A 17134-nucleotide genomic window follows, 5' to 3' on the forward strand; every position below is an offset into this window, starting at 1 on the left:
TATTTCTCTGGGATCAATGGTGATATCCCGTTTATCATTTTTTATTGTGTCTATTTGATTCTTTTCTCTTTTCTTCTTTATTAGTCTCCTAGCAGTCTATTTTGTTAATCTTTTCAAAAAACAGCTCCTGGATTCATTGATTCTTTTTGGAGGGTTTTTCATGTCTCTGTCTCCTTCAGTTCTGCTCTGATCTTAGTTATTTCTTGTCTTCTGCTAGCTTTGAATTTGTTTGCCCTTACTTCTCTAGTTCTTTTAATTGTGATGTTAGGGTGTTGATTTTAAGTCTTTCCCAGTTTCTGCTGTGAGCGTTTAGTGCTATAAATTTCCTTCTCAATACTGCCCTAGCTCTGTCCCAGAGATTCTGGCATGTTGTATCTTTGTTCTCATTGGTTTCAAAAAACTTATTTATTTCTGCCTTAATTTCATTATTTACCCAGTAGTCATTCAGGAGCAGGTTGTTCAGTTTCCATGTAGTTGTGCAGTTTTGATTGAGTTTCTTAATCCTGAGTTCTAATTTGATTGCACTGTGGTCTGAGAGACTGTTGGTTATGATTTCCATTTTTTGCATTTGCTGAGGAGTGTTTTACTTCCAATTATGTGATCAATTTTAGAATAAGTGTGATGTGGTGCTGAGAAGAATGTATATTCTGTTGATTTGGCTTGGAGAGTTCTGTAGATGTCTATTAGGTCCTCTTGGTCCAGAGCTGAGTTCAAGTCCTTAATATCCTTGTTAATTTTCTGTCTCGATCTGATATTGACAATGGGGTGTTAAAGTCTCCTACTGTTATTGTGTGATAGTCTGAGTCTCTTTGTAGGTCTCTAAGGACTTGCTTTATGAATCTGGGTGCTCCTGTATTGGGTGCATATATATTTAGGATAGTTAGCTCTTCTTCTTGTTACATTGATCTCTTTACCATTATGTAATGGTCTTCTTTGTCTCTTTTGATCTTTGTTGGTTTAAAGTCTGTTTTATCAGAGACTAGGATTGCAACCCCTGCTTTTTATGTTTGTTTGTTTTTTGCTTTCCATTTGCTTAGTAAATATTCCTCTATTCCTTTATTTTGAGTCTATGTGTGTCTCTGCACGTGAGATGGGTCTCCTGAATACAGCACACTGATGGGTCTTGATTCTTTATTCAGTTTGCCAGTATGTGTCTTTTATTTGGGGCATTTAGCCCATTTACATTTAAGGTTAATATTGTTATGTCTGAATTGGATCCTGTCATTATAATGCTAGTTGGCAATTTTGCTCGTTAGTTGATGCAGTTTCTTCATAGTGTCGATGGTCTTTACAGATTGGTATGCTTTTGCAGTGGCTGGTACTGGTTTTTCCTTTCCATATTTAATGCTTCCTTCAGGACTTCTTGTAAGGCAGGCCTGGTGGTGACAAAATCTGTCACCATTTGCTTGTCTGTAAAGGATTTTATTTCTCCTTCGTTTATGAAGCTTAGTTTGGTTGGATATGAATTTCTGGGTTGAAAATTCTTTTCTCTAAGAATGTTAAATATTGGCCCCCACTCTCTTCTGGCTTGTGGGGTTTCTGCTGAGAGATCCGCTGTTAGTCTGATGGGCTTCCCTTTGTGGGTAACCCGACCTTTCTCTCTGGCTGCCCTTAACATTTTTTCCTTCATTTCATCCTTGGTGAATCTGACGATATGTGTCTTGGGGTTGCTCTTCTCGAGGGGTATCTTTGTGGTGTTCTCTGTATTTCCCAAATTTGAATGTTGTCCTGTCTTGCTAGGTTGGGAAAGTTCTCCTGGATAATATCCTAAAGAATGTTTTCCAACTTGGTTCCATTCTCCCTGTGACTTTCAAGTACAGCAACCAAACATACGTTTGGTCTTTTCATATAGTCCCATATTTCTTGGAGCCTTTGTTCATTCATTTTCATTATCTTTTCTCTAATCTGGTCTTCATGCTTCATTTCATTAAGTTGATCTTCAATCTCTGATATCCTTTCTTCCACTTGATCAGTTCAGCTGTTGATACTTGTGTATGTTTCACAAAGTTCTTGTGCCGTGTTTTTCAGCTCCATCAGGTCATTTATGTTCTTCTCTAAACTGGTTATTCTAGTTAGCAATTCCTCTAACCTTTTTTCAAGATTCTTAGTTTCCTTGCACTGGGTTAGAACATGCTCCTTTAGCTCAGAGGAGTTTGTTATCATCCACCTTCTGAAGCCTACTTCTGTCAATTCATCAAAGTCATTCTCCATCCAGTTTTTTCTCTTGAAATTGTCAGCCTTTTTGCACTGGTTTTTCTTCATCTTCATGGATTTATCTACCTTTGGTCTTTGATGTTGGTGACCTGCGGATGGGGTTTCTGTGTGGACGTCCTTTTTGTGGATGTTGATGCTATTCTTTTCTGTTTGTTAGTTTTCCTTCTAACAGGCCCTTCTGCTGCAGATCTGTTGGAGTTTGCTGGAGGTCCACTCCACACCCTGTTTGCCTGGGTATCACCAGCGGAGGCTGCAGAACAGCAAAGATTGCTGCCCGTTCCTTCCTCTGGAAGCTTCGTCCCAGAGGGGCACCTGCCAGATGCCAGCCGGAGCACTCCCATATGAGATGTCTGTCGACCCCTGCTGGGAGATATCTCCCATTCAGGAGGCACGGAACTCAGGGACCCACTTCAGGAGGCAGTCAGTCCTTAGCAGAGCTCAAGCGCTGTGCTGGGAGAGCTGCTGCTCTCTTCAGAGCTGGCAGACAGGAACGTTTAAGTCTGCTGAAGCTGAGCCCACAGCCGCCCCTTCCCCCAGGTGCTCTATCCCAAGGAGATGGGAGTTTTATCTATAAGCCCCTGGCTGGGGCTGCTGCCTTTCTTTCAGAGATGCCCTGCCCAGAGAGGAGGAATCCAGAGCGACAGTCTGGCCACAGCGACTTTGGGGAACTGTGGTGGGCTCTGCCCAGTTCAAACTTTCTGGCCGCTTTGTTTATACAGTGAGGGGAAAACTGCCTACTGAAGCCTCAGTAATGGCAGACGCCCCTCCCTTCACCAAGCTCGAGTATCCCATGTCGACTTCAGACTGCTGTGCTGGCAGCAAGAATTTCAAGCCAGTAGATCTTAGCTTGCTTGGCTCCGTGGGTGTGGAATATGCCGAGCTAGACCACTTGCCTCCCTGGCTTCAGCCACCTTTCCAGGGGAGTGAACAGTTATGCCTCGCTGGCGTTCTAGGCAACACTGGGGTATGAAAAAAATCTTCCGCACCTAGCTCAGTGTCTGCCCAAATGACCACCCAGTTTTGTGCTTGAAACCCAGGGCCCTGGTGGCATAGGCACCCAAGGGAATCTCCTGGTCTGCAGATTGCGAAGACTGTGGGAAAAGCGTAGTATCTGGGCCGGAGTGCACCATTCCTCATGGCACAGTCCCTCACGGCTTCCCTTGGCTAGGGGAGGGAGTTCCCGACCCCTTGTGCTTCTTGGATGAGGCAACACCCCACCCTGCTTTGGTTTGCCCTCTGTGGGCTGCACCCACTGTCTAACCAGTCCCAATGAGATGCACCGGGTACCTCAGTTGGAAATGCAGAAATCACCCACCTTCTTCATTGATCTCACTGGGAGCTGCAGACCAGCGCTGTTCCTATTCGGTCATCTTGCCACCCTGAGATGTTGAATTTTATCACATGCTTTTTTTTATCAGATGCTTTCTCTGCATCTATTAAGGTGATCATGTGGCTTTTGTTCTTCATTCTGTTGATGGAATGTTTCATATTTATTGATTCGCATGCATTGAATCATCATTGCATCCCTGGGATAAATCCCACTTGATCATGGTGTATTATCTTTTTGATGTGATGTTTGATTTGGTTTGCTAGTATTTCATTGAGGATTTTTGCATCTGTGATCGTCAGGGATGTTGGCCTGCAGTTTTGTTTTTTTGTTGAGTCCTTGTCAGGTTTTGGTATCAGGGTAATGCTGGCCTTATAGAATGAGTTAGAGAGAATTCCCTTCTCTTGAACTTTTTGGCATAGTTTGAGAAGTGATGTTAGTTCTTCTCTGTAAGTTGCATGGAGTTCTGCAGTGAAGCCAGCTGATTCTGGGCATTGTTTTGGTTTTGTTGGGAGACTTTATTACTGATTCAATCGCATTACTCATTTCTGGCCTGTTCAGGTTTTCTATTTCTTCCTGATTCAGTCTTGGTAGGTTGCATGTGTCCTGGGATTTATCCATTTCTTCTAGGTTTTCCAGTTTATTAGCGTGTAGTTGTTAATAATATTTCTATGGTCACTTCTTCCAATTTTTAGATTTGCTTTAATATGCAAGGACTTTTTCCTGAGGGTGTATCTATGGTGTTGGTTGGGCAGGGCACTTTGACTTTGATTATGGGTACATTCAGTAGTGTAGTCTGTATAATTTCTTCAGCTATAAACAGCATCAACCATGTCTGTATTTTTCTTAGTGGCTCAGGGTGTAGTTGTTACGGAGGCTGTGGTGAAGTTTTGCTGGGTATGGGGACTCCAGGTGGGCTAGTCCTTGTTTTCAAGTGGTGTCACCAGTGGGTGAAGCATGCCTGTCCTTTGGCCCCAAGACAGTGTATTCATTAAGTTATATTACTTTTTAAAAAAAAATTATTTTATTCTGCATGCATATACTTAAAGGCATAAGTACTTCTGTAGTAAATATGAGCTGTCAAGAATACCAGTTTTGTAAGTTATATCAGATGTGAATTAAAACAAAGATAACGATAGCACATATGTAATGTAAAACTTGACCTTTTCTATTTTTCCAATATTTTCAGATCTGGTAGCTCAGCGAGGAGAAAGATTGGAATTATTGATTGACAAAACAGAAAATCTCGTGGATTCTGTAAGTGTGGAATCTGATAATATTTTTCAGGATGTAAAGTGGAGAAAGTATGGATGATGGCTAACATAATTGGGAAATGCCTTGAATTCAAAAATTTGGTGGGTTTTTTTTTCCTTTCTCATTTCCATTATGTGATTACTTTGTAATAATGAGGATAACAGTGAGGCACAGAAAAAAAAACATCATCCCCTAATAGCCATTAAGGTAGCTTTGGTTTGGAAAACATACTTAGTATACAGAAACAATTTTCTAAAGCTTTGGATTGAGGCCTATATAATTTAGCACCTCAACTGCATGTACCAGTCTGTTCACTTTACAAATTAGTAAAACATGAAACAAATGTGCAAGACATTTGTGACCCAATATGAATCCTGAAAACTGGACAATTCACTTTCTTGCTTACACTGATAGTTTCATCTTGCCTTGTATCAATCAAGAGACATGAATTGGAAAGGGCCAATAAATAAGCCTTAAAGGAGAGTGTGTCCTTGTGAGCTGCTTATACTATGGTTCCATATGTCCTCACATTTTCAATGCAGTTACTGTGAATGAAAGTTTTAAGGAAAGATGACAGTTGTATGGTGAACAGAAGGAGGACAGAGATCAGCTACGATTTGGGTCTACACAATTATAAATTTAAATGTACAGTACAGGTTTACACCTTGAAACAAAACAGTGATTGATTATGTTCGTTGTGACTGACAGCTGGATTGTAGTGGTTAAGAACACAAGCTCTAGTATCAGGTTGCCTGGATTTGAATCCACCTCTGCTACTTACTAGTTGTGTGACCTTAGGCAAATGACTTAACCTATTTGTGCCTCAGTCATCATCTTCTGTAAAATGAAGATGCACCCACTTCAGAGCATTTTAAGGATTAAATCAGATAATGCATGTAGAGTGCCTAACACAGTATTTGATACATAGTAAGAGCTATTTAAATGTTCGTCATTATTGTTAATTTTACAGAGACATCTATTAGCAGCAGGTTTTAGAATATACAGTCTACTATCAGGTTTTCTAGGAGTTTATAAACAGTTTTTTCATCAAAGCATGTGGTAATTGGAGGAAGGATGGTACCATACAGGAAGTCAAAACACCTGGATTCTAGATCTCACTTTTTGACCCATTGCTGGGGGGAAAGAAAACAGAGAAGTATCTGATTCCAGATCTGCAGAACAATATCTTTGATACTTCCAGACTGTCTCTTAGTTACTCTTAATTCTTGAGGATTACCCTGCTTAGCTGGAATAGTCTGTCTTTGACCAATACTAGTATAATCTGTACTTTCCAAATAAAAGTCTTAATTTTGTTGACTTCATGACTGAAAACAACAGAGGGTACTAATGAACTAACAGGTATCTCTCTTTATGGTAGAATAATATACATGCAGCAAATTGTATCAAGTATACTACTTTTAAGTTATAGCTCAATTATTTTTCATGTGTATCTATACCCTGTAACCACCACCCAGAACTAGATAGAAAACATTTCCAGCACCCCAGAAGGCTGCCTCATACCCCTTCCAGTTAATAATCCCCAATAGATTTAATTATGTTTCTGACTTATATCACCATAGATAGTGTTTTGCCTGTTCTTAAAATTTGTCTCTGGCCACTTTCACTCACCATTATGACTGTGAGATTCATCCACTTTTTAAATTATAGTTATCACATATTTTTTGTTGTTTTGTATTATTCCATTATACAAATCTACCACAATTTGTTTATCCGTTCTTCTCTGTGGGGCTTTATTTCTGGATTCTCTATTTTGTTCCGTTGGTCAGTTTGTCTACCTTTATGCCAGTGCCACGCTGTGTTGATTACTATAACTTTATGGAATTCTTGAAATTAAGTAATGTAAGTCTTCCAACTATATTCTTGTCCAATATTGTCTTCACTCTTTTAGGTGCTTTGCATTTCCATATATGTTTTAGAATAAGCTTGTTTTCCATCTCTCAACCCCACAACAATGTGTATCTTTGTGACTGCATTTAATATATAGGTCAATTTAGGGAACATTGGTATCTTGACAGTATAGAGTTTTTTGGTCTGTGAACATGACATATCTCTGCTTTTGCTTAGGATTTAAAAAATTTTTCTCAGCAGTATTTTTTAGTTTTTGATGTACTGGTCTTGCACATATTTGTTAAATTTGCCCTTGATAATATCATGCTTTTGTATTGTGTAACAAATTTTTAAATTTTGTTTTTAAGTCTTTATTGCTAGTATATGGAAAGAAAGTTGGTTATTGTATATTGACCTTGTTTTTATCCTGCAATCTTAGAAAAATTCATTTACCAGTTCTGGTTACTGTTTTGTACATTGCTGCCTTTTATTTTCTTTGCCTTATTCTGGCTAGAACCTTCTACACAATACTGAATACAAATGATAACAGTGAACATCCTTGCCTGTTGATCATCTAGTGGGGAAAAATTCTATATTTTTTGAAAAAAATAAATTCAGTGTTAAGTTTGTGGTTTACTGTGGATTTTTTTGTAGGTACCCTTTAATAGGTGGAAGGATTCCCTTTAATTCCTCATTTGAGAGTTATATTGATGATTTTATCAAATGCTTTTTCTCCATTTATTGAAATTTTTGTTTGGTTTTTCTCCTTTATTCAGTTACTGTGGCAAATTACATTGCTTTTTGAATGTTAAACCAACTTTGCATTTCTGCAAGGTCATGACTTATTATCCTTCTTATATAACACTTTATTGGATTTGCTATTGTATTGTTCAGGAATTTGGCATCTATGTTTATAAGAGATAGTGGTCTGTAATTTATTTTTGTTTTTAGGTTTTGGTATCAGGAATATGGCTGGCCTCATTAAACAAGTTGGGAAATGTTAACCTCTCTGTCTTCTGAGTTTAGGTGCTATTGGTATTATCTGTCGTAGATGTTTGGAAGAATTTACTAGTAAAGCAGATTGGGCCTCGAGGTTTCTTCGTTAGAAAATTTAAAATCTGCCATCTTGCTGTTTGTTTCCTATTTGTCCCACCTAGTCTTTGTGCCCTTTTTTTTCTGCCTTCCATTGGATTTAGTATATTGTTATTCCATTATGTCTCCTTTGTCAGTTTATTGGCTATGGCTCCATTTTGTCATTTTCTGATTGCTTTAGGGTTTACAGTATGTCTTTGATTTATAATCTCCCTTAAAGTGGCATTTTTCCACTTCATGAAGAGATAAGAACATTATAATAGTTTACTTCTGTTTCTTCTTGGCCTTTATGCTATTGTTGACATATTTTTATTTACACATATATTAAAAACTTCAGAATACATTGTTAACTTTTTTGTTTAAAGAGTTATCTTTTAAAGAGATTTAAATAATAAGGGAAGTCTCTTCTATTTACCTATGTATCTACCATTTCAGTGCTCTTAATTCTTTTGTGTAGGCCGAGTTTCTATCTGATGTTATTTTCTTTCTGCCTGTATGCTTTAATTTAACATATAATCTTCCATTGTAGTTCAAGTGTGTAGGTCTACTGGAAATGAATTTCAGGTTTGGTATGTCTGAAAAGTTTTTATTTCACTTCCTTTTCTTTCGAAAGATATTTTCACTGAGTATAGAATTCTAGGTCAGTGATTTTTCTTTTCCTTTAATACTTGACGAACAGTGGTTCATCACTGTCTTTTACATTGTTTCTGACAAGAATTTTGCTGTCATTCTTACATACATAAAGTGCATTTTTTTTTTCTTCTGGATGCTTTAAAGATTTTCTCTTTATCATTGGTTTTAAGAAATTTGATTACAATATATATGCCTTGATATATATTTCTTTATGTTTCTTTGGCTTTGAGTTTGTTGTAGTTTTTATGAAATTATGAAAATCTTTAGCTCTTTCTACGCTTCCAGTTACATCTATATTAAGCCACTTGAAGCTGTCCCACAGCTCACTGATGCTTTGTTCATTTTTCAGTCTTGTTTCCACTGTGTTTCATTTAGAATAGTTTGTATGGCTATGTCTTCAAGTTTACTTATCTTTTCTTCTGCAGTTTGCAGTCTGCTGTTTCTGTCCTGTGTATGTTTTATCTTTACAAGTTTGTTTTGGATCTTTTTTATATCTTCCATGTGTCTCCTTAACATGTGCATACTTTCCTCTACCTTCTTGAGTATACGAAGTGTATTTATAATTGAAGTGCTTATTCTACTTACATGTAATGCAAATTTTGATAGGTGTATCTTGCTCTTTGTTTTTTATTTGCCCCATCCCCATCCTCTTCTTTTTTATTTTGATTGCTCAGGTATTTTTAAATTGTTTTTTTTTAAATCATCTCTATTTGTTTTTTAACACCTCTATTGAGAAATAATTCACAGACCATACAAACTGCCCATTTAAAGGGTACACTTCAGTGGAATTTAGTATATTACATTATTAAAACTATGGTAAAATATGTATAACATAAAATTTTGCCATTTTAACCTTTTTAAAGTGCACAATTCAGTGGTGTTAATTACATCCACAGTGTTGTGTAACCATCACTACTACCTATTTCCAAAACTTTTTTATCACCCCCTAACAAAAACTCTGTAACCACTAAGTAATAATAACTTCCCATTCTCCTTACTCTCAGTCCCTGGTAATTCTAATCTACTTTCTGTCTCTGTGAATTTGCCTATTCTAGATATGTCATATAAGTGGGATCATACAAAATTTGCCCTTTTGTGTCTGGCTTATTTCACTAAGCATAATACTTTATTGCTTTAAAAAAAAAATGCTAACAATCACCTGAGCCTTCAGTGAGTCTTAATCTTTTTGCTGGGTGGAGGGTCTCACCTTGATGTTAATGGCTACTGACTGATCGATCAGGCTGGTGGTTGCTGAAGGTTGTGGTGGCTGTGGCAATTTCTTAAAATAAGACAGTAGTAAAGTTTACCACATTGATTGACTCTTTCACAAAAGATTTCTCTGTAGTATGTGTTGCTGTTTGATAGCAATTTACCGACAATAGGACTTCTTTCAGAATTGAAGTCAGTCCTCTCAAATCAGCTACAGTTGATGTAATTTTCTAAAATTTTGTTGTCATTTCAACAGTGTTCACAGCATCTTCACCAGGAGTAGTTGCCATCTCAAGAAACCACTTTCCTTGCCCATGCATAAGAAACAACTCTTCATTCATTAAAGTTTTATAAGAAACTGCAGCAGTTCAGTCATGTCTTCAGGCTCCAGTTCTAATTCTAGTTCTCTTCTGTTTCTACCACATGTGCAGTTACTTGCTCCACTGAAGTCTTGAACCCCTCAAAATCATTTGTGAGGGTTGTAATCAGCTTCTTCCAAACACCTGTTAATATTTATATTTTGACTTCCTCCCACGAATCATGAATGTTCTTAATGGCATCTAGAATGACGAATCCTTTCTAGAAGGTCTTCACTTTACTTTGCCCAGATCTATCAGAGGAATCATTATCTATGGCAGCTATACTAAATGTTTTTCTTAAATAATAAGACTCGAAAGTTGAAATCACTCCTCGATTCATGGGCAGCAGAATGGATGTTGTATTAGCAGGTGTGAACCCCGAAAGTCTGAGACAGGTCTCAGTCGATTTAGAAAGTTTGTTTTGCCAAAGTTGAGAGTGCACACCCATGACACAGCCTCAGGAAGTCCTGACAACATGTGCCCAAGGTGGTCAGAACCCAGTTTGGTTTTATGCATTCTAGGGAGACATGACACATCAGTCAACATATGCAAGATGAACATTGGTTCAGCCTGGAAAGGCGGGACAACTCGAAGCAAAGGCAGGAAGACTCGAAGTGGGGAGGGGGCTTCCAGGTCTTAGATAGGTAAGAGACAAATGGTTGTATTCTTTTTTGTTTTTTTAATTTATTTTTTATTATTATTATACTTTAAGTTCTAGGGTACATGTGCATAACGTACAGGTTTGTTACATATGTATACTTGTGCCATGTTGCTGTGCTGCACCCATCAACTCGTCAGCACCCATCAACTCGTCATTTACATCAGGTATAACTACCAAAGCATTCCCTCCCCCCTCCCCCCTCCCCATGATAGGCCCTGGTGTGTGATGTTCCCCTTCCCGAGTCCAAGTGATCTCATTGTTCAGTTCCCACCTATGAGTGAGAACATGCGGTGTTTGGTTTTGTGTTCTTGTGATAGTTTGCTAAGAATGATGGTTTCCAGCTGCATCCATGTCCCTACAAAGGACACAAACTTATCCTTTTTTATGGCTGCATAGTATTCCATCGTGTATATGTGCCACATTTTCTTAATCCAGTCTGTCACTGATGAACATTTGGGTTGATTCCAAGTCTGCTATTGTGAATAGTGCTGCAATAAACATACGTGTGCATGTGTCTTTATACCAGCATGATTTATAATCCTTTGGGTATATACCCAGTAATGGGATGGCTGGGTCATATGCTACATCTAGTTCTAGATCCTTGAGGAATTGCCATACTGTTTTCCACAGTGGTTGAACTAGTTTACAATCCCACCAACAGTGTAAAAGTGTTCCTATTTCTCCACATCCTCTCCAGCACCTGTTGTTTCCTGACTTTTTTTATTTTATTTTTTTTTTAATTTTTTTTTATTATTATTATACTTTGAGTTCTAGGGTACATGTGCATAATGTGCAGGTTTGTTACATACGTATACTTGTGCCATGTTGGTGTGCTGCAACCATCAACTCGTCAGCACCCATCAACTCGTCACTTACATCAGGTACAACTCCCAATGCAATCCCTCCCCCCTCCCCCGCCCCATGATAGGCCCCGGTGTGTGATGTTCCCCTTCCCGAGTCCAAGTGATCTCATTGTTCAGTTCCCACCTATGAGTGAGAACATGCAGTGTTTGGTTTTGTGTTCTTGTGATAGTTTGCTAAGAATGTTGGTTTCCAGCTGCATCCATGTCCCTACAAAGGACACAAACTCATCTTTTTTATGGCTGCATAGTATTCCATGGTGTATATGTGCCACATTTTCTTAATCCAGTCTGTCACTGATGGACATTTGGGTTGATTCCAAGTCTTTGCTATTGTGAATAGTGCCGCAATAAACATACGTGTGCATGTGTCTTTATAGCAGCATGATTTATAATCCTTTGGGTATATACCCAGTAATGGGATGGCTGGGTCATATGGTACATCTAGTTCTAGATCCTTGAGGAATCGCCATACTGTTTTCCATAATGGTTGAACTAGTTTACAATCCCACCAACAGTGTAAAAGTGTTCCTATTTCTCCACATCCTCTCCAGCACCTGTTGTTTCCTGACTTTTTAATGATCGCCATTCTAACTGGTGTGAGATGGTATCTCATTGTGGTTTTGATTTGCATTTCTCTGATGGCCAGTGATGATGAGCATTTTTTCATGTGTCTGTTGGCTGTATGAATGTCTTCTTTTGAGAAATGTCTGTTCATATCCTTTGCCCACTTTTTGATGGGGTTGTTTGTTTTTTTCTTGTAAATTTGTTTGAGTTCTTTGTAGGTTCTGGATATTAGCCCTTTGTCAGATGAGTAGATTGCAAAAATTTTCTCCCATTCTGTAGGTTGCCTGTTCACTCTGATGGTAGTTTCTTTTGCTGTGCAGAAGCTCTTTAGTTTAATGAGATCCCATTTGTCAATTTTGGCTTTTGCTGCCGTTGCTTTTGGTATTTTAGACAGAAAGTCTTTGCCCATGCCTATGTCCTGAATGGTACTACCTAGGTTTTCCTCTAGGATTTTTATGGTATTAGGTCTAACATTTAAGTCTCTAATCCATCTTGAATTAATTTTCGTATAAGGAGTAAGGAAAGGATCCAGTTTCAGCTTTCTACTTATGGCTAGCCAATTTTCCCAGCACCATTTATTAAATAGGGAATCCTTTCCCCATTTCTTGTTTCTCTCAGGTTTGTCAAAGATCAGATGGCTGTAGATGTGTGGTATTATTTCTGAGGACTCGGTTCTGTTCCATTGGTCTATATCTCTGTTTTGGTACCAGTACCATGCTGTTTTGGTTACTGCAGCCTTGTAGTATAGTTTAAAGTCAGGTAGCGTGATGCCTCCAGCTTTGTTCTTTTGACTTAGGATTGTCTTGGAGATGCGGGCTCTTTTTTGGTTCCATATGAACTTTAAAGCAGTTTTTTCCAATTCTGTGAAGAAACTCATTGGTAGCTTGATGGGGATGGCATTGAATCTATAAATAACCTTGGGCAGTATGGCCATTTTCACAATATTGATTCTTCCTATCCATGAGCATGGTATGTTCTTCCATTTGTTTGTGTCCTCTTTGATTTCACTGAGCAGTGGTTTGTAGTTCTCCTTGAAGAGGTCCTTTACATCCCTTGTAAGTTGGATTCCTAGGTATTTTATTCTCTTTGAAGCAATTGTGAATGGAAGTTCATTCATGATTTGGCTCTCTGTTTGTCTGTTACTGGTGTATAAGAATGCTTGTGATTTTTGCACATTAATTTTGTATCCTGAGACTTTGCTGAAGTTGCTTATCAGCTTAAGGAGATTTTGGGCTGAGACAATGGGGTTTTCTAAATATACAATCATGTCATCTGCAAACAGGGACAATTTGACTTCTTTCCCTAACTGAATACCCTTGATTTCTTTCTCTTGCCTGATTGCCCTAGCCAGAACTTGCAACACTATGTTGAATAGGAGTGGTGAGAGAAGGCATCCCTGTCTTGTGCCAGTTTTCAAAGGGAATGTTTCCAGTTTTTGCCCATTCAGTATGATATTTGCTGTGGGTTTGTCATAAATAGCTCTTATTATTTTGAGGTACGTTCCATCAATACCGAATTTATTGAGCGTTTTTAGCATGAAGGGCTGCTGAATTTTGTCAAAGGCCTTTTCTGCATCTATTGAGATAATCATGTGGTTCTTGTTTTTGGTTCTGTTTATATGCTGGACTATGTTTATTGATTTGCGAATGTTGAAGCAGCCTTGCATCCCAGGGATGAAGCCCACTTGATCATGGTGGATAAGCTTTTTGATGTGCTGCTGAATCCGGTTTGCCAGTATTTTATTGAGGATTTTTGCATTGATGTTCATCGGGATATTGGTCTAAAATTCTCTTTTTTTGTTGTCTCTGCCAGGCTTTGGTATCAGGATGATGTTGGCCTCATAGAATGAGTTAGGGAGGATTCCCTCTTTTTCTATTGATTGAAATAGTTTCAGAAGGAATGGTACCAGCTCCTCCTTGTACCTCTGGTAGAATTCAGCTGTGAATCCATCTGGTCCTGGACTTTTTTTGGTTGGTAGGCTATTAATTATTGCCTCAATTTCAGAGCCTGCTATTGGTCTATTCAGGGATTCAACTTCTTCCTGGTTTAGTCTTGGAAGAGTGTACGTGTCCAGGAAATTATCCATTTCTTCTAGATTTTCCCATTTATTTGCGTAGAGGTGTTTATAGTATTCTCTGATGGTAGTTTGTATTTCTGTGGGGTCGGTGGTGATATCCCCTTTATCATTTTTTATTGCATCAATTTGATTCTTCTCTCTTTTCTTCTTTATTAGTCTTGCTAGCGGTCTGTCAATGTTGTTGATCTTTTCACAAAACCAACTCCTGGATTCATTGATTTTTTGGAGGGTTTTTTGTGTCTCTATCTCCTTCAGTTCTGCTCTGATCTTAGTTATTGCTTGCCTTCTGCTAGCTTTCGAATGTGTTTGCTCTTGCTTCTCTAGTTCTTTTAATTGCGATGTTAGAGTGTCAATTTTAGATTTTTCCTGCTTTCTCTTGTGGGCATTTAGTGCTATAAATTTCCCTCTACACACTGTTTTAAATGTGTCCCAGAGATTCTGGTATGTTGTATCTTTGTTCTCATTGGTTTCAAAGAACTTCTTTATTTCTGCCTTCATTTCCTTATGTACCCAGTAGTCATTCAGGAGCAGGTTGTTCAGTTTCCATGTAGTTGAGCGGTTTTGATTGAGTTTCTTAGTCCTGAGTTCTAGTTTGATTGCACTGTGGTCTGAGAGACAGTTTGTTATAATTTCTGTTCTTGTACATTTGCTGAGGAGTGCTTTACTTCCAATTATGTGGTCAATTTTGGAGTAAGTGCGATGTGGTGCTGAGAAGAATGTATATTCTGTTGATTTGGGGTGGAGAGTTCTATAGATGTCTATTAGGTCTGCTTGGTGCAGAGCTGAGTTCAATTCCTGGATATCCTTGTTAACTTTCTGTCTCGTTGATCTGTCTAATGTTGACAGTGGAGTGTTGAAGTCTCCCATTATTATTGTATGGGAGTCTAAGTCTCTTTGTAAGTCTCTAAGGACTTGCTTTATGAATCTGGGTGCTTTTGTATTGGGTGCATATATATTTAGGATAGTTAGCTCTTCCTGTTGAATTGATCCCTTTACCATTATGTAATGGCCTTCTTTGTCTCTTTTGATCTTTGATGGTTTAAAGTCTGTTTTATCAGAGACTAGTATTGCAACCCCTGCTTTTTTTTGTTCTCCATTTGCTTGGTAAATCTTCCTCCATCCCTTTATTTTGAGCCTATATATGTCTCTGCATGTGAGATGGGTCTCCTGAATACAGCAGACTGATGGGTCTTGACTCTTTATCCAGTTTGCCAGTCTGTGTCTTTTAATTGGAGCATTTAGTCCATTTACATTTAAGGTTAATATTGTTATGTGTGAACTTGATCCTGCCATTATGATATTAACTGGTTATTTTGCTCGTTAGTTGATGCAGTTTCTTCCTAGCCTCGATGGTCTTTACATTTTGGCATGTTTTTGCAATGGCTGGTACCGGTTGTTCCTTTCCATGTTTAGTGCTTCCTTCAGGGTCTCTTGTAAGGCAGGCCTAGTGGTGACAAAATCTCTAAGCATTTGCTTATCTGTAAAGGATTTTATTTCTCCTTCACTTATGAAACTTAGTTTGGCTGGATATGAAATTCTGGGTTTAAAATTCTTTTCTTTAAGAATGTTGAATATTGGCCCCCACTCTCTTCTGGCTTGGAGAGTTTCTGCCGAGAGATCTGCTGTTAGTCTGATGGGCTTCCCTTTGTGGGTAACCCGACCTTTCTCTCTGGCTGCCCTTAAGATTTTTTCCTTCATTTCATCATTGGTGAATCTGGCAATTATGTGTCTTGGAGTTGCTCTTCTCAAGGAGTATCTTTGTGGCGTTCTCTGTATTTCCTGGATTTGAATGTTGGCCTGCCCTACTAGGTTGGGGAAGTTCTCCTGGATGATATCCTGAAGAGTGTTTTCCAACTTGGTTCCATTTTCCCTCTCACTTTCAGGCACCCCAATCAGACGTAGATTTGGTCTTTTTACATAATCCCATACTTCTTGCAGGCTTTGTTCATTTCTTTTTCTTCTTTTTTCTTTTGGTTTCTCTTCTCACTTCATTTCATTCATTTGATCCTCAATCGCTGATACTCTTTCTTCCAGTTGATCGAGTCGGTTACTGAAGCTTGTGCATTTGTCACGTATTTCTCGTGTCATGGTTTTCATCTCTTTCATTTCGTTTATGACCTTCTCTGCATTAATTACTCTAGCCATCAATTCTTCCACTTTTTTTTCAACATTTTTAGTTTCTTTGCGCTGGGTACGTAATTCCGCCTTTAGCTCTGAGAAGTTTGATGGACTGAAGCCTTCCTCTCTCATCTCGTCAAAGTCATTCTCCGTCCAGCTTTGATCCGTTGCTGGCGATGAGCTGCGCTCCTTTGCCTGGGGAGATGTGCTCTTATTTTTTGAATTTCCAGCTTTTCTGCCCTGCTTTTTCCCCATCTTTGTGGTTTTATCTGCCTCTGGTCTTTGATGATGGTGACGTACTGATGGGGTTTTGGTGTAGGTGTCCTTCCTGTTTGATAGTTTTCCTTCTAACAGTCAGGACCCTCAGCTGTAGGTCTGTTGGAGATTGCTTGAGGTCCACTCCAGACCCTGTTTGCCTGGGTATCAGCAGCAGAGGCTGCAGAAGATAGAATATTTCTGAACAGCGAGTGTACCTGTCTGATTCTTGCTTTGGAAGCTTCCTCTCAGGGGTGTACTCCAGCCTGTGAGGTGTGGGGTGTCAGACTGCCCCTAGTGGGGGATGTCTCCCAGTTAGGCTACTCAGGGGTCAGGGACCCACTTGAGCAGGCAGTCTGTCCCTTCTCAGATCTCAACCTCCGTGTTGGGAGATCCACTGCTCTCTTCAAAGCTGTCAGACAGAGTCGTTTGCATCTGCAGAGGTTTCTGCTGCGTTTGTTATTGTTTACTGTGCCCTGTCCCCAGAGGTGGAGTCTACAGAGACAGGCAGGTTTCCTTGAGCTGCTGTGAGCTCCACCCAGTTCGAGCTTCCCAGCGGCTTTGTTTACCTACTTAAGCCTCAGCAATGGCGGGCGCCCCTCCCCCAGCCTTGCTGCTGCCTTGCCGGGAGATCGCAGACTGCTGTGCTAGCAATGAGGG

The 17134-nt window shown here is 39.1% G+C and overlaps 1 protein-coding gene across 3 annotated transcripts in view; it reads left to right on the top strand.

The window, feature by feature from the left end:
• Nucleotides 1-17134, top strand: part of VAMP7 (vesicle associated membrane protein 7) — a 59036-nt gene that overhangs the window by 29386 nt on the left and 12516 nt on the right. For all 3 annotated transcript variants that reach the window (XM_005595067.5, XM_005595064.4, XM_074029753.1), the window contains one exon: nucleotides 4731-4798. In XM_005595067.5, coding sequence (XP_005595124.1) covers nucleotides 4731-4798 — 68 coding nt within the window. The remainder of the gene's footprint in view (nucleotides 1-4730; nucleotides 4799-17134) is intronic.

The sequence above is a fragment of the Macaca fascicularis genome, chromosome X, assembly GCF_037993035.2.
Source record: "Macaca fascicularis isolate 582-1 chromosome X, T2T-MFA8v1.1".
Taxonomy (NCBI): Eukaryota; Metazoa; Chordata; class Mammalia; order Primates; family Cercopithecidae; genus Macaca; species Macaca fascicularis.